The 19243-nt window shown below is 34.0% G+C and overlaps 2 protein-coding genes across 3 annotated transcripts; both read right to left on the reverse strand.

The window, feature by feature from the left end:
- Nucleotides 1-203: 203 nt before the first annotated feature.
- LOC145000260 (uncharacterized) lies at nucleotides 204-1969 on the reverse strand. Its single transcript, XM_078959456.1, has 4 exons — nucleotides 1523-1969; nucleotides 1011-1235; nucleotides 792-881; nucleotides 204-535 (listed from the first exon to the last, which is right to left on the reverse strand). The coding sequence occupies exons 1-4, from the start codon at nucleotides 1961-1963 to the stop codon at nucleotides 320-322; spliced, it is 972 nt and encodes a 323-aa protein (XP_078815582.1). The 5' UTR covers nucleotides 1964-1969; the 3' UTR covers nucleotides 204-319.
- Nucleotides 1970-4828: 2859 nt separating this feature from the next.
- Nucleotides 4829-7799, reverse strand: LOC145001682 (Tetratricopeptide repeat (TPR)-like superfamily protein). Of its 2 annotated transcripts, none has more exons than XM_078961029.1 (2): nucleotides 7190-7799; nucleotides 4829-6891 (listed from the first exon to the last, which is right to left on the reverse strand). In XM_078961029.1, the coding sequence occupies exons 1-2, from the start codon at nucleotides 7647-7649 to the stop codon at nucleotides 4850-4852; spliced, it is 2502 nt and encodes an 833-aa protein (XP_078817155.1). In that variant the 5' UTR covers nucleotides 7650-7799; the 3' UTR covers nucleotides 4829-4849. The 2 variants fall into 2 exon arrangements, with proteins under 2 accessions (XP_078817155.1, XP_078817154.1); XM_078961028.1 differs by having other exon boundaries at nucleotides 4829-6930.
- Nucleotides 7800-19243: the final 11444 nt, after the last annotated feature.

The following is a 19243-nucleotide window of genomic DNA, read 5'->3' on the forward strand; positions in this document are numbered from 1 at the left end:
CTAGGCTATTGGTAAACTTAAGTGTGGGCATTTGATTTGCCCCCTAAAAAAATTATTTTTTTCGTTTATTTATGGAGTATTTTTTCAAAAAGAAAAAAAAAATCTAATTCAATTAATAAGAACTTAGATAAATACTAAAAGTTTATTCAATATTTATTTGTATAACCATACATATAATTTGTCTTGTGACGTGATAATGATAATGAGCGCATGAAAAGTAGAATGGATACCAACTCAAATATAACAAAAATTTCCTTCTAGTACTATCATACCAATACGGATCATATGAACCCTAACTAAGTCCAAATGTTGTAATTTTTCATAAGTCATTGCTACTTTTCATAGTCAATCCGACAAGCAAATCTCTATAATCCCCTATTGGAATGCTCTCTATTATTGCATCTCTCAAATCCATCTCGTATATGTTCTTGTACAATTTTCTTATATTCTTCATATTAATCCCACTTTGACTCGTGATTATACGTTCCAAGTTGCTTTCATCGGTAGTTTTTCCTTTCATGTTTGCTTCTAGCGCCTGAAATTACAACTTAACAAAACCATAAATATAAAAATTACTTTAAAAAAATTGTTTTATATGTTTTTTTATATATTGAATAAACCGAGGAATTAGGATTGCTTGAAGAAACATGAAGTCATGAATCTACATCTTCTTTATATAGTTATTTAATTCCATATTTAATTAGGATATAAGTTATTTTAATATAAATACCGTTTTTCAGGATCAAAGACTTTTTTTAACTTTTACATGAAAAAAAAGGTAAATTGATCACCTTTGCATAATATTTTGGAGGGTTTCTTAGGAATTTCACCACAAATCGTAGGGCCTCTTCAAACTCTCCATGATATTTATTTTTGAAATGCTGCAAAATAATAATAATAATAATAATAATAATAATAATAATAATAATAATAATAATTAATCATCATGTTTCAACTATTTTGATATAGTAACTTAAATTTTCACGTAAAATAGTAGTCAAAGATTTGACCTTTGTATAGGAATGGCCATAAATATGTTTATATATTGAAAAGGTGAGTTTGAGCTGTGGAATGCTTCTTTTACTTAGGATTTCAAGGACAATTCCCTCATCAATCTTGAACCCTCCACTTGTTGCTTCTCCTGTTTGGAATAGTCTTTGGGCATCACACTTGCCAATGTGTACACTAACATCTGCACTATGAGCCTTTTGTGATGCACTCAATGCCATTAAAATCTGCATAACAAAAAAAAAACAAAAAAAACAAAACAAAAAAAACCACTTCTGAGCAACCATTTCTTATACAAAGTTGTACTTTATCAATATGTACAACTATTCATACATAAAGTACATATGTCGATGCACAAGAAAGGAAGGATCAAATTTTTTTGTAAGAGTAGGGAATGTGACATGTAATTAACCATATGGGTTTGTACCCAATGTGTGAAAAGTTGTACTTTTCGAAAAGTAAAACAGTTATTGCACAATGTACAACCATTGATGCACAAGTCAAGAAAGCCTACCTTTTGGTAAGAGTGTGGAGGTTCAATGCTCATAATGTCTTGATCCAAATGCCTTCTGAATTTACTTTGATAAGCTTGTTGAATGAGGAAAAAATGGCTTGATTTCCTACCAACATAAATCTCAATGAGAGCCTTGTAGTTGACACAATCCCTTTCTTTGAAGATGGCATTTTTAGCTACAATAGCATCGCGTTCATGTGGATTAATCATCAACAATGACAAGATTGTGCCCGCTTTTGATGCCCCGCCATCAATCTTGTTATGTAGATGATCAAATAAGTCTTCATTATACATCTCCATGTACTTTTCTCGGATCTTTTGGCATTCATGTTGCATTGATTGACTCGTGAAAACCCGAACCAAGAGGCTAATATTTCCCAAATTGCCATGAATTTGTTTGCAAATATCTTCAATTGAGCTTTGGCTTATTGGTTCTTCCATTGTTGGTTTAAGGTTCAATTCAATGTATGTGTTGTATATATAGAAAAAGCATGACTTGGAAGGCAAGGGTGTGGTCTCATGGAGTCATGGTCCACTAGCATAAATGGTTACTTTTCTTTTGTTTTTTTTCTTGAGAAAGTTGTGTACTTTTCCCATGAGAAAGTTGCTCCATTCCAAGTGTGGTCAACTATGATTAGTATAACAAGAGTTGCTGAATTTGATTATGTTACATATACGTTGTATATTTTATTTGATTAATCTTCAAATGAATTTGTTTAGCAAGAGGGAATGCAATAATATATCTTAATTCTAGTTATATATTTTTATCATACCAAATTTCAAACTTCCGATATTATAATATTTTATAGGCTAGTACAACAAAAAATGAATAATGTGATTTCTTGAAAATTGAAGTGCCTATTTAACTACGCATTGTCATTTTTACTATAAACATATTTATTTTAACGATTTACATGATTACTAAATAACTTAATAAAGGGAAAAGTAAAAACAAAAGAAGGGTTTGTCTTTTATTTCCTTTTTTCCATTGTGTAGAGACCAAGTGTAGGCTGGCAAGTGATATGTGAGTGTACTTTCGTTTTGTTATGCAATTTGTATTTTAGTGATTTAATGGATTTCCTTGTAGACATTGAGTATGAAATTGACTAACCTCATCATAACTTAAAATTTTTACCAAGTGGTAGGAATCTGTTAACTTAACTTAGAGCTTTAACTTTATATATTATGTTTATGTATTATTAAATATATTCCACAAAACAGATTGTGCATTATCAAATAAATTATATACAAAACACATCAATAAATCAAAAGGGGTAAAAAAAAAATACATGTAAATCAAAACTAGATCAAGAAAAAGTTAGGTATGAATGAAGTATGAATGGGTTGTGTGTGATGATAGTGTAATCCTCGAAGGACATAATAAAGGTTACCTTTAGGTGAGAAAAGTGAGATGATGTGTATATGGAAATGTAACAAGATACATGCTTAAAAGTTGAATAAATTATGGGAAAATTAAGGGTAATCATTTTTTATGTTTTGTTCACATTTAGGTAAATTTTTTATTTTTATACATATTTGACCGTTTAATTTGTTATATGTGTTCACATATTGTCATTGTCACCAGCTACAGCTATAGTATGTGACAATGATAATATGTAAATAAATTAACAAATGAATTGGTTAAATGTGTACAAAAAAAATTTATCTAAATGTGAACAAAACGAAAAGTTACTTATCCTAATAAGTCATTTTCCTCACTTTCAATAGCGATTTTATTTTTCGTATTTGTTTGTATTATTTTTTTCAAACGTTACATTTAAAATGTCCATAATTTTCTAAATATTAATTAAATATTAACCAATTTTAAACTTTACTTTTTAATTAATAAATAAGTTTTTGTTTTGTGACATTTTATATAGCCTCTTATAATTTTTTTTTCTTTTGTCACAATATTTTTAAAATAAATAGTATCTAACAATAAAATTAAATAAATTAAATATTTAACAACAAGTGTGGGGGATCTTTTAAAAAAATAAAAAGAAAATATTATGTAATAAAAAAAAAACAAAAAAAATCTATATAATATAAATGTTTTAAAATTATTTCAACTTTTTAAGACTTTTTAATTAGAAGTTTATAAACTTTTAATTTTTTTAATACCACGTTTTAAACTAGTATTTAACGAAAGTATTTAAAATGTTATAAAAATATTAAATTGTCATATAAAATTTGTGAAACATTTTAAAAATATTGTAAAAGAAAGTTTAGAAATAAATGAATGAAAATTATAAAAAAAAAAAAAAAAAACAAGTTAAAAACTTGTAAGAAAATTTTAAAACATTTATAAAATATTTGGTTTAAAAACACTTCTATTAAAATTATATGAAAGTATATAAAAAAAGTTTTAAAAAAATATAAACAAAGTTTAAACATTGTATTGGAAAAGCTATAGGAAAAAAAAACATCGAAATTATAAAAATCTTACGAAATTTATAAAAAAAAAATTGTTCACATTTAAACAATTATTTTTTTTGTACAAATTTAACTATTCACAATGTGTTCACATATTATTATTATTACCTGCTATAACAGATGACAATAATAATATGTGAATCTAAACGTATTTAACAAATTAAATAATAAAATATATATAAAAAAAATAAAATTATCTAAATGTAAACAATTGTGTTCGTAATTTCTTGTCCCATAAATTATTAACGTGTCAACTTCAAGCCCAATGATCATTGTTTTTAGAACTTTTAAAATATTACTGGTCTAATGTACTTAATATTATATATATAAAAAGCATGGCTCGGGCCCCACATGAACCACACTATGTCTAATCATATTTAGGTGCACATGGGTGACAAAACCTTCTCTTTCTTGTGTTTATTATGATCTCTCTCTTTCACATAGATGTGTACGAAAAATACACTATGACACCACTTCACAGAAAATTCGATGCACGTTCATAAAAGAAAATCCAGGAAAAAAAAAATCTAATTTCCATAAATATGTCAATTACAATACCTTTTTTTTTTTCTTTTTCTTTTTCTTTTTTTGTGTTTGGAAGAAAAGAAGATTGCACTGGTGTATCATGTTGCTCCAAATTATGCTAATAAATTATATTGCTATAATGCTATTTTGTCATATTACCATTTTACCTTAACTTTTCCACTTTTTAATAAATTATATTACTATTTCGTTAACAGATTGCTACTAAATGTGTTAGAAACAAAGACCAAAAGCTTTGTGTAACCCTGAAATTGAGATCAAAGTTAATAAAATAGTTCTTTTTTCGACCCAAATAAAAAAACTAAAAAGAATTGCACAAAAACGACAAACTAATGTAAATTCATTTCACTTTTATATATGATTTTGTAACCCCATGCTTACATAAGAATCTATCCCACATTTCACCATATTAGGTAGCAACTCATGTATCGAATGAACATCACCCACAACATGAAAAGCATACATCATCACTATATAAACCCTAATATCAGGAACTACACCATTGTTAAACATCATCCTCAAAAAACCCTTTGCTTCATATGTCAAACATCTTTTACACAACCTATTAATCACACCACTATAATCCCTAACACTCACTTCAAACCCCATTTCCACCATTTCAGAGAACACCTCCATTGCTCTATCCACATCACCCTTCACACAATGTGCTTTAACAAGAATCGTATAAGCAGCCTTCTTCAATTCAAAATCATGCTCCCTTAAATACAAAAACAACTTATCAGCATCATGTAAATCACCATACACACATAACCCATTCATAAGAATGTTATATGTAACTGCATCAGGCTTAAGATTATGTGACATCATTTCATCATGTAGCTCAAACGCCTTTTCAATTTCTCGAGCTTTACACAAAGATTGAATCAAAATGTTGTATGAAACTTCATCAGGAAAAATCCCATTTGAGAACATATGATTAATCAGTGAAAGTGATTCTTGAAGCTTTTTTTGTTTACAAAGACTTTTTATAATTACAGTGTATGTGACATGTGTTGGATCTACACCATTATCTTCCATTTCCTTTTTCATATCAAACACTTTTTGCATATTTCCCTCTTCACAAAAAAAGTTCATAAGAGTGGTGTATGTTATCGCATTAGGTACTAATCCATGATCCTCGATGTTATGAAATGACCTCATTGCCCCTATCAAATCTCTAGCTTTACAAAATCCATATATTAAAGAATTAAACGTGACAATAGTGGGATCGATTCCTTTCTCTATTATTTGATCAAACAATTGTTTACTCTCACGATTCATACCGAGTTTTGCATACTTATTGATCATAATATTGTAAAGAACAATATCTTGAATATCAATATCATCACTACTAATTAACATATCAAAGTGCTTTCTTGCTTCAAAAACCGATCCACTCCCACAAATCCCTAATAAAACAGCTCTATGAGTGAAAACATTAGGAAAGATTCTATTGTTGCTCATTTCCATGTATACTTGAATAGCTTTTTGAATCTCCCCTTGTTTACAAAAACCATGAATGATGATAGAATACATAACAACATCGGGTTTTAAACCATCTATTTCCATCTCATAGAGCAAACACAAAGCTTCATCAACACGCCCAATCTTACATAAACTACTTACCAAAACACTATATGAGATAAAGTTTAACTTACACCCATGAAAAACCATTTCATTTTTCAAGTTTATGCTTTCATCAACTTTTCCTTCTTGACAATTCCCACATATGAGTAATGTATATGTGATACTATTAGGGTTCTTCAAACCTTTTGAAAGTGTTTCTTGAATCATCTTTGATGCTCCATTGATCTTACCAAGAACATGAAACCCTTTAGCAAGTGTGTTGTATGTTATTGAATCAGGGTTTACTCCATGTTTGACCATGCCATTGGTCAACTTCAATGCATCTTGAATAGAACCCGCGATGCATAATCCATTTATAAGAATATTGTAAGTGTATGCATCGGGTTTTACTCCAAACTTTAACATCAAACAGAAAATCGATTGAGCAATATCTACAAATCCCATTTTGGAGAAACTTGACATGACTGTGTTAAATGAAGCAACATGAGGTGAGGAATCTTTGACATGAAGAAGGGTTATTGCTTCTTGCATTAAGGATTGTTTACATAAACCATCTACAAGGATGGAATTTGTTTGTTTGGATTCTTGGATTCCACTCTCTTTGATGTCATTGTACACATCCCACATGCTATCAGAGTGTCTTAAGTTGTGTAATAAGCTGTTGTAGGTTAGTATTGAAGGTTGAATGTTGAAATCTTTCATTTTAGCTATAATGCAAAGGGCATCATGAACCATGTTGGATCTAGAGTAAGCAAATGCCAATATGTCCCAAACAATTGCATTTGATTTCCAATCCTTGAAGTTAACTGAAAGTAACTCACAAAGTGAAGAAGAAGAGCCAGAGCCTATCAGAAGAAACAATAAATATGCATGTTGATTTCCATGTGTAACACTTTCAATTCATAAAAATTTACAAAGACTTTACAGATTAAAGTAGCATGAATAAGTTCAATGAAACAGTTTTTTTTTTTTCTATTTTCAGTGATATGTTAACATACGTGACCTCAATAAGAGAAACATTATCATTGTGCACATAATTCGAATTCCAAAGTGATTTCTAGCTATTTTTATGTACAGAGCAATAGAGAAACTTCAAAAACATACCTTCTTCTTGAAGCATTTGCATGAAGTTAGAACGCAGCAACTTAAGCCTTCGCTGACTAGCCAGCACATGAGCAACAACGAGCTGAGAAACTCTCGAATGCTTAAACCCATACTCATTCTTCAATAATTCAAACAACTCGACAGCAGAATCTGGGTCGTCGTTTCGTAATTGATCTATAATTTCATCAACCTGAGTGGAATTCAGGTCAGAAACAAGGGTTTTAAACCGATGTTTCACACCGAGTAATTTGACACCAGAGCTACCCAATACTTTAAACAGGGAGATGATACCAGAAGGAAAGGAACCGTTTGCAGCTGGTGAAGTGGTTGAAGGTTCTAGTTCAAGGGATTCCGCAGATAACAATGATGAAGATTTAGTTAAAATGAGGGTTGCAGGACTTAACGTAGGAAAGGGAAGACGAAGAACTGATTGGCATTGTTGTCCAATACGATTGAGCATGAATCGATTGTGGTTCAGTCGAAAGGGGGTATTTCTGGCGCCAATCGCATCATAGGGACCGAGAATCTGCGAATGAATCAACAAAGAATTAGGTTTTTAAGAAGGAAGTGGAAATGGTTTCAGTAAAACCCAATAAGGGCAAGGGGGCAAGTAATATTGTTTGGTCAAACCACAAAGACCCTGATGATAAAAAGGACTATTGACCATTTTATCCTTCACGAATAACTTTCTTGTAGCGTTATATAATTTTAACAGGATCATGTGAAAACGAGGGACCGTTCATAAAATCCCGAGTTGCAATCCGAATCGCGATTTGGTTTTCGATCTCGACAACGGTTTCAACGCACGCTATGAAAGTGAGCTCACGATCTCATTTTTAAACTCTTTAATATTTTCGAGGGAGGATACGTGCAAAATACTAGTTATTATTTTATATAAATGTTTTAATTTATTATATAAATGGTGATATATATATGGTTGATAACGTACTTGTTTTTCCAAACCATATACATATATTTGATGTTTATTAATAAAAGAAATGTTAAATATTTATTATAGACTATATTTACGAATGATAAAATCGTTATAGTTATATAGATTATAATATGTTAAATAGGTCATCTATTTAGATTTGTACATATATTGTTTTATGTTGGCTAAAACCTGGTTTTGCTCTATATAAGTCATATAGATATGTATACACTATATTTTATACTTTTGAGTTAGAAAAGTATTGTTTTAGTATAAAATATGTGAGAACAAGGGATATGTGAAGAAATCGAGACAATGTTTAACATCTTAAATCTTGAGATAAACACAATAATGGAGTCAAGTCTCGAATGCACCAATCAGGCCTTGAAGAGGTAGAACAACAAAGTATCCAAGATAGTTAATAATACCGAGGAGTATGAACATGAAAAAGATACCAATTGAATGGATGATTCTTTGATTGATGATTCAAAAGGATGTGTAAAAGGTGTGAATTACATGGGGTGATGATCCTATATATACTACCATAAAACCAATGACAATAGGAGACAATGGTATTAAAAGTGAACTGCGGATCAACCACCTGACATAACGTTTTGGTTGATCTTGTCTCCTACAGATGTTATGGTAAACAAGACAAAATACTAACAAACAAAAGTGTACTAATGTTTGGATTATTCAGTCTTCTTTTAATCTCGGAAACTTCAATACATCGGAATGTAGATACTTCAGACATTCTATCATCTCGGAATATAGATTACCTCAGATTGTCTAAGGATCACATGTCATGAACTAGCAACCCCTCCCCCCCCCCCCTAAGTGACCTTAGCAATCTTTGAGCTTATATCTCTTGTCACCAAAGGTGAACAAGTATGCTTTTTGTATCCAACTTCAGACTTCAATCCACAATGTGAGTTGCTCGATCAGTTCTTTCTTTTCTTCTTTAGATGCTTGAGATATGGCAAATTTCGAAATGAATTTTTGAAGCACATTGGTGTGGACCAGCTACTTATGACTAACTCGGAAAAACTCCTTTTTGGATGAGTTCTTCTCCAGTGAGACCTTCATCAAGTAGATCAATTCCTTCGAGCTCTGTGTTAATCGAAGCAAGGAGCTTCTCGGTTCCAAATAGTGGAGCAAACTCAACATCTGATTGACCGAATTCAACAATGTAATCTTTTAGGAAATTCAGAACGGCATTGTAAGATCTAATGTCGAGTTCAGATGTTTGCTTGTCTTTGAGATTATTGGTGATGACAAGAACACCATTTTGATTGATTGTTGGAAAGTCTGCATTCGAGATTCTGATTTTCTTTTATGTGTTCCAAGAGATGTAGTAGTGGTAGATAATGCAGTCAAGTTCGAATTTGTTTAGCACCTTCATTCCAAAACCATTGATTTAAGTAATTCTTCGTTTAGACCAAGCATCTTTCAATGGAAGAGAATTAATGGTGTAGAATGAGCTTACTCTTTGTGACAACCCAAAAAATTCCGTTAGTTTTAACGTCGAAATTAATTACGTCAAAAATTAGCCAAATTTATCCTGAAAAATATTTTTGACCGGATTTAAACTCGTTAGAATATTTTAAATAATATTCGTCAAGCAAACCAAAATTAAAGTGGTATAATTTTAAAATGTTGCCGTGTTTAACGGTAGTCGTGAAAAAAAACCCCGTTAGCGGTTGGTGTCAGGAGACTCTCTCTCTCTCTCTCTCTCTCTCTCTCTCTCTTTTCTCTCTCTACAAAACGGGTTTTGGTTAAAAATTGCCCCTTTGAGCCTCAAATCGGTAAGTTAACCTTCCTAGCTCTTTGTTTATCTTATCTAGCTTGCAAATTCGTGGCTTAATCATCCAAAAACCCCAAGAACATGAGTTTATAGTCTTTGGGGCATCACAAAACCGTAAACCCCTTGGAAGTGGGTTTTGATGCCCAAAAACCCTCCCAAACACTTCTAATGCTTAGCAATGACTTAGAGGCTTACACGAAAGGACTTAGAACACCAAAAACTTGCATTTTGGGGAGTAAACATGAGTTTACGGTCTAAGAACATCCTTAGACCGTAAACCCATATTCATGGAACATAAACACCTTTTAAGGTGTTAAACTACCCCTCAAACACCTCCAAAAGCTTCCATTAGTGCCTAGAGCCTTGTAATCCTTCGTTTGATACACCAAAACATAGGATTCATGAACAAAATGAGTTTACTACCGTAAACTCATGTGTTTAAGGTAGTAAACTCCCCAAGAACATCTTCTTAGACCGTAAACACCTTTCCAAGGTGTTTAAGTGCCCTAAACACTTTCCTAAGCTCCTAAAAGTGACTAGAACCTTACATGCATGAGTTAGAACCACCAAACAACAAAAGAAATGGCCAAGCATGAGTTTATGACCGTAAACTCATGTGTTTACGGCCGTAAACTCCTCAAGGAGTCTCAATGGACCGTAAACTCCTCAAATGGTCCATTTTGAAGCCTTAAACCCTTCATAAGCCCTAGAATTGAACCTATCCTAGTTCCACAAGTGTTATAAGACCTTAATGCATCAAAGAACACACCACCCATGAGTTTACAGACGTAAACTCGTGGGGATAAGGTCTTAGGGCCGTAAAATCTATAAAGAAGAGTAAACTCCCTATCTAGGCCATGCACACCCTTAGATGTTACCCGAGACACTCCTAGCACTTGACCAAAGTGTTTTCCGCATTTTAGGATGCGTATACGTGTTTAATTAGTATTATATTTACTAATTGTTTGTAAACATATGTCATCATATGTTAATAGGTCACTAAGTGTGTTAGAGTCTTTACTTGACACCGAGCAACCAACCGGCACTTTTGTTCGATCCGCTTACAACAGGTGAGTTCATACCCCTGAATTAACCTTTTAAATGATTTTACATGCTTTTAAGGGGGGGGGGAGAGAATACAAGTTAAAACATTCCAATTATCATATCAATCACATGTGATTGATAACCCGCATGCACAAGGATTTATTACACTGTCAACTGTTTTACCAAGTATGATACTGTAAATGGTTTTTCCAAAACGTCTTTATTTGTTCAAATCTTTTCTCAAATTGCCTCTCGCACTGTAAGTTTTACTTCAAATTCAGTTACAATAGTATTTTAAACAAAGGATTTCTTTACTTATATTGTTTTATCAAAGTTATAATCAAAACTTGTTTATGAAAGATTTTCAAGGGTTTCTAAAGGTTTTCAAACTTATTTTACAAAAGAATACCAAGTCATGATTTTCTTAAGTGTAAAGGTTTTCCAAAGTTTTCATCAAAGTTTTCTTCCATGTTTTTATACTCCTACTTCATTAGATACTACTGCTTCGTTATGCCTCTACTTCGTTAAATGCTCCTACTTAGTTAAATGCTACTACTTCGTTAAACGCTTCTACTTCGCAAAACGCTTATACTTTATTAACACTTCTACTTCGTTAAACGCTTCTACTTCGTGATACGATTCTACTTTATTAACGCTTCTACTTTGTTAACGCTTCTACTTTGTTAACGTTCCTACTTTGTAAACGCTTCTACTTTGTTAACGCTTCTACTTCGTTAAACGCTTCTACTTATTTAAATGCTTCTACGTCGTTAAATGCATGCATGTACCTGTATAGTTATATAAATGATGTTTAAAGAACTTAGGAATGCTAGTTCTCCCTATTTCATTTTCCTCGTTGGGATGTGGTCTGGTGGGTATCGGATATTCGTCCGAAGGTCGTCTAAACATTAATTATATATCATGTATACACGTATAGACATGAAGGTTTACATCGATCAGTTCAGTTGTGAGTCTCTACCGTTAGTCCATCACTTACATCAGAATTCACTATTCAAGATGCATCTTCAAGACACGAATCTCCCCTTCGTCGAGTTGGTAAACAGAGTCTTCTGTAGGGAGAGCGGGCATTGTGTGTATAGATCTATACGAGACTGACACTCCTGCACCCTGACTGCTAGCTATAGTCCACGGCCTACCAATCCAAGGGGTGACAAATGTCATATTTATTACGACGCTTGCAGGGCGTCAAGTACTCTAGTGTCAATCAGTATGGTTACGAGTATCTCCACGTTTACCTTATAATTCATGGCCTTAAGGTAACGAGAATTAACACTGTATTTCTGAAACAACACTTTTAGGATCATTCCTTGTTTTAGACCTTGTTAGCTGTATCTTTCATTTGATACCGGCTGGGGTCTGTGTTTCCTTTTGTTAAACTGAGCCAGACGTATCATTCAGTCGATACTCTCCTAGAGTCTATGATTTCTTTGCCTTAGTCAGTAGTATTTTATGCTGAGGCATATGTTATTTTCCCTTAGATACTTTTACTAGTAATATTCTCCTACTTTCTTTAAAGTCAAATACCGTATTTTGTTAATGATAATATTTCGGGAATTTCTCTTTAAAACATAACACTGTCGAGTCTTGGTAGAAGACTTCTTTTATTTAGAAAATATAGTATTTTATGGAAAGAACTCTAATATATCATTGATTCTAAACTACTACTTTTTATAAAGTTATTTTGAATAAAATGCTTACTTACACAAATGACACTAAATACTTATGAACTCAACAGCATTTATAAAAATGCTGATACTCGCTTTCAAAATAACTTGTATTCTCAAGTCAACAATAGACAGGTACATCCCAGGAGCTTTTGGTGAAGACAATTTAGTACCGAGCTGCACCTATATTATTACTTGTATAACTTTAATGTCTGTATGAAATGTAACTTATGTAAAACTATTACTATTAATGTAATGATTGTTGTACTTTGATTACTATACTGTATATGTTGTGATACTTGACATGACGTCACCCACCCCAGAACGTTTCCGCGGTTACAATTTTGGGGTGTGATAAATTGGTATCAGAGCATTGTCTATAGTGAGCTAAGTATATCAATTCATAAAAGATATACAACCTATAAATACATAGGGATAAAACACTCTGACAAAGAATTATACTTTAAAATATAACCATATTTTACCAAAGTATAAGAACATCCAGAATCTAAACACTCGAACACAAGTATCACAAGAAGAACAAGAATAAAAGTCTTCGGATGTTGAGCATTATCGTCAAACTTGGGCAGTTATGTAATCGTAAGCTGGAATAAATGTAACCTGATCAACTACATTTATTCGAGATGCGATGAATATGTGCCTGGGAGTGATAGTGGTGTTGCAATAGGTCTAAAACATACCAACTAGGAATGCTAGAGCCAAACACAAAGTTTAAAAATACTATGGGAGTATTTTGGAATACTAAAAGACTCACATTAATCCCAAAATCATATTAAGAAGATAAGAAACAAACAAGAAATTTAAAATACCATAGGGGTATTTTAGGATCCATAGATAACCTTGTGTGAAGAACTAAAAAGATCCTTATTGATATACCTACAATTACAGAGGGTATACTCCCAAGGTTATATATAATAAGGATCCCATAGGCTAAGAATGTGTGGTTTCGCTCTACTTCCTTTTCCTCGTTGGGATGTGGATATAGAGTAGTATCACATATTCGAAGGCCTATCATATCTAATCTATATATGATTTGTGTACCCTATGTAATCGTACCAGGACTTGATATGGATCACTCAGTGAAATGTTAATAATCTCTTAGGATTCTTTATACATTTCCATTCTCGCACAAAACCTGTAGAAAACCATATCCACTTCAGTATTCGATAGAAGAGTTGATTCAGAACCAGAAGAGGTTCATTGAGAAGATTTCCAGTTCGGAAATAAATGAACTAGGTCAAGACTATTGAAATCACCAAGTGCCTATATCTTTTTAGGGACATGGTAGGAAATTCGCCTAAACTTCCGAGATTTCCATTCATCCATCATGAAGTGATGACACCCAGAGTCGGAATCGGAAGAAAGACGGAGTAGAAATTCAATATGTCTATAGGAGAAGAGAACCCTAGGTAACCACCCGAAGGAAACCAACGCTGGTCCTAGTCAAAGATACGAGGTAGACAGAGGGAGCTAGTACATGGAACCCGAGAAGTGTCTTTTCCTCGTGTTCGTCACGCTAATACATCCATAAAATAATACAATTTAGTGAGTTAGTGATTACACTACTCACGCTATGTGTTAGGTAAATCGCCTTTTCCCATTGCAAGTAATACGAATAGAACGGATCCCCACACCTCTATTGAGAGTGTTAGCCATAAGTCTTCATGAGCCTTTCTTCCCGCGGTCTTCGTTCCGAACTGTTCTCAGATCTTTCCAAACCGGAGAGTGAACCTTTCCCAGTATAAAGATAACTTAGTAGGAACTACTCCCATCTTATGGCTTTTTCCAATACTCATACTCCTACCTTGAATACCTGGACTACATCATAGGGATATAGGTCGACACTCAGACAACCAATATCCGAGGCACGGGAAAAAATTTTGGGTGTTACATGAGGAGCGGTACGATCACGCCTTCGCCTTGCCACGATCTCCTGAAGTACCTGAAACAATACATTGAACTGTAAGACCGAAAGCTTAGTGAGTTACTCCCAAAATACCAACCACACATCAACATACTCATAACATATCACAAATAGAACAACCATGCACATCGGGTCTACTGTGTGACTGGTCCGCCCGCACCAGGCCTTCAATCCACCTGGTCCACCCTCCGAGTCTAGCCATGTACATCGAGTCTACAATGCGATTGCTCCCCCCCCCCCCCCCCCGCACTGGGCCTTCAATCCACCTGGTCCACTCTCTGAGTCTACAGTATGACTGGTCCGCCCACACCAGGCCTTCAGTCGGCTTGGTCCACTCTCTGAGCCTCGGCACGTTTGGTTCGCCCTCTTAGGGCCTTCAGCCTATCCGGACCGCTCACTGGGCCTTTGGAATATCCGGTCCGCCTTGGGTATGTTGGCCTACAACACAAAGTAGGACCCGCCTCAACCCAACCCTCGTCATCAACCATGTACACATATAAAAATGAATCACATAACAAATCCTTAACCAGACAAACAGTCTAACAGATCACATAGCATATCAACATCCTAACTAGGATTCCGACCTAACCGGTCACTAGCATAACATTACCCTATATACCGGGTACCGACCTTAACCAGGTCACTAACATAATACCATCCTAAATACCAAGATGCAGATCTAGCAAAGAAATAACATAACAAACAATACCCGAATTTCCATCCGTTAAAGGGTCGGCCTTGGTGCCGTAGACCCTGTCGATATAGTGAGGATAACTCACCTAATATTGCCGACTGAAGAGATAAGACCAAGCTGCTCCGACCACCGACACAAACTTCACCACAGAACACTACCAAAGAACCAATTCCTTAAATACCAAAATTACCAAACTACCCTTGGAAGTCAAACTGGTTAACTCTTGGTCAAAGTCAAAGTCCTCAGTCAAAGTCAACATTCCTGGTTGATTCTACTCGCCGAGTCAACCCGTTGACTCGTCGGGTTCCTATTCTCAGAATCTCCCATAATACGACTCAACTCGCCGAGTCGCCCCAAGACTCGTCGAGTCCAACGATCTCTGAGTCTCATCCTACTCAACTCACAGAGTCGTCCCTTGACTCACTGATTCGAGGCTTAACCAGAAGAGGTTAGGGTTCCACGACCAGACTCGTCGAATCCAAGAACAGAATCGTCGAGTCCAAGGTAATCTTCAACAGACTCGCCAAGTTGTTCTTCCAACTCACTGAGTCCATGCACATGTTCATACAACTCGTCGAGTACAACCATGTGACTCTACAAGTCTCTCCAATTCTTAATCCATACAGTGGCTTTTCGAGCAATGCAGGGGCTCCAATCCATAGATCCACTCTTCTACAGTCTAACCCTCACATAAAGTTGCAAACTTTACGTGAAACCAAAGAGATATAGGCCCAAAACACACTAGGGCTAGGGTTAAGGACTAGGGTGCTTCACCAACAACTCATAGACAGGATCTTTATGACATTCTAGGCCATCACAAGTCTAGATCTGGAGTAGCTACCTCAGATCTAAACTCCAAACCCGAAATAGGTCTCAAACAAGCTAAGGAACTCCAAATCAACCACCAAGGATGAACCAAAAAGGAAATAGCTTAAGATAATGGCTTCTTACCTCTGAGATGTGCCTAAACTGATGTAGATCCCAAATCTACACAAACCCTTTGGTGCTAGCCTCTAATTTCTCAAGCTCCTTCCACCAAATTCCTCTTATAAACTCCAATCTCCTCAACAATGGAGTCTCACACGGAAATTAGGGTTTCTTGATCTTAAAAGGGTAGCAAAGAGGCTGAGGGTGGGTTATAATGTGCTTTATATAGGGCACAACCCCCAAGATTAGGGTTTTCTCTCTTCAGCACCAACTCATTGAGTCCAAGCCGTCGACTCGGCGAGTTGGCCACTTAACCCGCGGCAGAATCCCGCTCCGACTCGGCGAGTAAGCATGCCTACCTGTCGAGTCCCTTTCCTTAATTTACACTTTAAGTCCTTCAACAGCACCTATGGAATTTGTGGTGTTACAGGAAAGCTTTGACCTTTTTACCTCCAAGTGAAGCTCCACCCTATGTAGAACTCGGATCCAAGCTTGTACTCCAACTTCTAGCCTCCACAAGAACTTCCTCTTCTTAGGGTTTCTTTCTCTGTGAAATGGTGGTTGAGGATAAGACCATATCATTCCTTTTATAGTCCTCAAGTCACATTAGGGTTTTGCATCTGGGCCGGTTATGCCTGGCGTAACCTTGGTACGCCCAGCGTACCTAATCGAGTCCGCGTCTAACTTAAGTGCTTGAGTACGCGCATCGTACTCTTCAGTACACCTAGCGTACTCATTTGCCATAAGTTTCTTTTAAGTGCTAAACTTGACAACTTGGAAAAGAAGAAAGGTTTAAGAGATGCACTTGAATTTCGGGATGTTACATTTTTACGCTTGCGATCGTTATTAGTAAAATCAAATCCAACTCTAAAAGCTTATAAACCAAATGATAATACCAGTGTTTTCTATACTAACCATCAAACGAGAAAGGTTGAAATCATTAAAGTTGTGATTCAAGATCTATCTTATTTGAATCATCAAAGTCATACTTGTACAACTTATTCAACTTCAACAACTTTGATTTTGTCAAATTGTGCAAATGAATCATAAGGGCTCAAAACACTTATGTATTCTAGTAACTAGATGTTTTGGACTTCAATTAATATTGGATTAAAATTTAAAACATTGGGCTTCTAATTCTAAGTTCTAATTATATTGTTGGGCTTCCTTGAGTGACACATTTCTTTTACTAAGTTGCACAATTTTTTTTTACATAGTAGCACAATAGATAAAAAATTCAAAATTTTTTCACTACCTACAAAAAACAGGGGTTACCGATGCCACTGCTAACACCCACTAAGAATCTCCCCTGGTAATTGTGGTTGGACACTGACTTATTGGCCACATACCCATACCCTTGATTGGATAAACCTTAAAAGAATATGCATTCTTCCATGTTGACAACCAATAAACCCGATTTACTCATGTATTTAGATCACTAAAATGTTCATTGTTGTCTTTCTTGTCATTCAAAACTCCAATTACATGTTAATAGACACATGTTAAAAAGAGGAACCAAACACATAATAAAACAACATCATAAGGATGTTCTTTGCAAAAAAAAATCTCAAGCAACCAAACATCCAATTTTTTGTTAAAAAAGGGATCAAATTTGCAATTTAATCGTTATTATTTTAAGACAACATATATAAAAGTTTATTGCCCAATGTTTTAGAAACCAAATTTTTAGTTGAACCGATCTACTGACCGGTCTCGATTTAATCGTCAGGTGAAACCGGTTCTATTGGTTTAATAGCCAATCGATGGGAGAAGAAACAACTGATGAAGACGATGTCGTACGTAGGGGAAGAAACACGTTCATTGGAGTACTTTTTGATCTCTATTTTGATTCAAATGTGTTGGGCTCACCTTAGACCTATAAATACATAATTCAAATTTTATAGCCCAAATATTGAAGTCTAAGTAGATCGTTCAATACTGGTTTTAATGGTTTAGTTTAACTAGTTCAATTAGATATTTTGTAAAAGCTGGTTGATTCATTCCGGTTCAAAAATAAACATAAAGCCGAGCTAGTTGAACCGCTCCCTTCCTTGATTTTCATTCAAACAATTAGAACCAGATTTTAAAAGTAGTGCCTTTTATTTAAGAAAACAAATCTATAATTAGTTTCATTTTCAACCAATATATTTAATATTAAACATAATGCTAAAACATGGTATTCTTTTGTTAATCCCTTTCTAAGAACTATTTAGTTTATGTTGACATTTTTTTCAAACTTTATTTCTCTTCAGTTTTCCCATACAAAACACAATGTGATGAAACACACTCCACTTGCACCATTTTGAATCTATGACCTACATAAAAATATTTAATTGTTTTAAGGTGTAACCTATCAAATTGTTTATAAATATTTTTAATTTATCCCATAGTCTTGGAGGCTCCTTCCTTCTTGGAAGGAAGTGCAATAAATTTTTGCATCAATGCAAGAAATGCCTTTGTTATCTCTACGAAAAAGATCTGATGAATCATCTGAAAATTACCCAATATTGTGGTCACAATCTTTTAACAATTCAAAATATATAATAAAAAAGCAAGTTACGCTAAATAACAATAACTTTTACTATTCTTATCAAAATATATAAAATATTCAGCCAACTTAAATTTGTTTCTTAGTAGATATATAACTTGTTGGACCGGTTATTGTCAATATTATGTTAGTTTGTCAAAATTATGAATATTTTTGTATTGATTTGGTTACCAGTTACCACATGAAATTTAATATATCAATTAGTTGAAGAAATTGTGAGACCTTATTTTTATTGTTTTGTTATTTACTTTCCTTTGCTTTTAGGCTAGTTATCGATACATTAGTTTGGTTAGAGTAAGTTTTCATATTCGATCTTGACGAAATTGTGAGACCTTATTTTTATTTTTGTATTAGAAAAATTGGATGTTACAATACTGTAGACTAAAAGTTGATATCAAACATTATGCACCAAGGTAAAAGAAAGTTGATATCAAACATTGTGCACCAAGGTAAAAGAAAGAAACAAAGAGTTAGAT

Source organism: Lactuca saligna, chromosome 6 (assembly GCF_052625555.1).
Source record: "Lactuca saligna cultivar CGN05327 chromosome 6, ASM5262555v1, whole genome shotgun sequence".
Taxonomy (NCBI): Eukaryota; Viridiplantae; Streptophyta; class Magnoliopsida; order Asterales; family Asteraceae; genus Lactuca; species Lactuca saligna.

Coding starts and splice junctions, on each gene's coding strand:
- LOC145000260 (XM_078959456.1), bottom strand. CDS start 1,963: ATGGAAGAACCAATAAGCCAAAGCTCAATTGAAGATATTTGCAAACAA. Junction 1,236..1,522: donor CTCCACACTCTTACCAAAAG/GTAGGCTTTCTT, acceptor TTTGTTATGCAG/ATTTTAATGGCATTGAGTGC. Junction 536..791: donor CTCCAAAATATTATGCAAAG/GTGATCAATTTA, acceptor TTGTAATTTCAG/GCGCTAGAAGCAAACATGAA.
- LOC145001682 (XM_078961028.1), bottom strand. CDS start 7,649: ATGCTCAATCGTATTGGACAACAATGCCAATCAGTTCTTCGTCTTCCC. Junction 6,931..7,189: donor GCAAATGCTTCAAGAAGAAG/GTATGTTTTTGA, acceptor TTCTTCTGATAG/GCTCTGGCTCTTCTTCTTCA.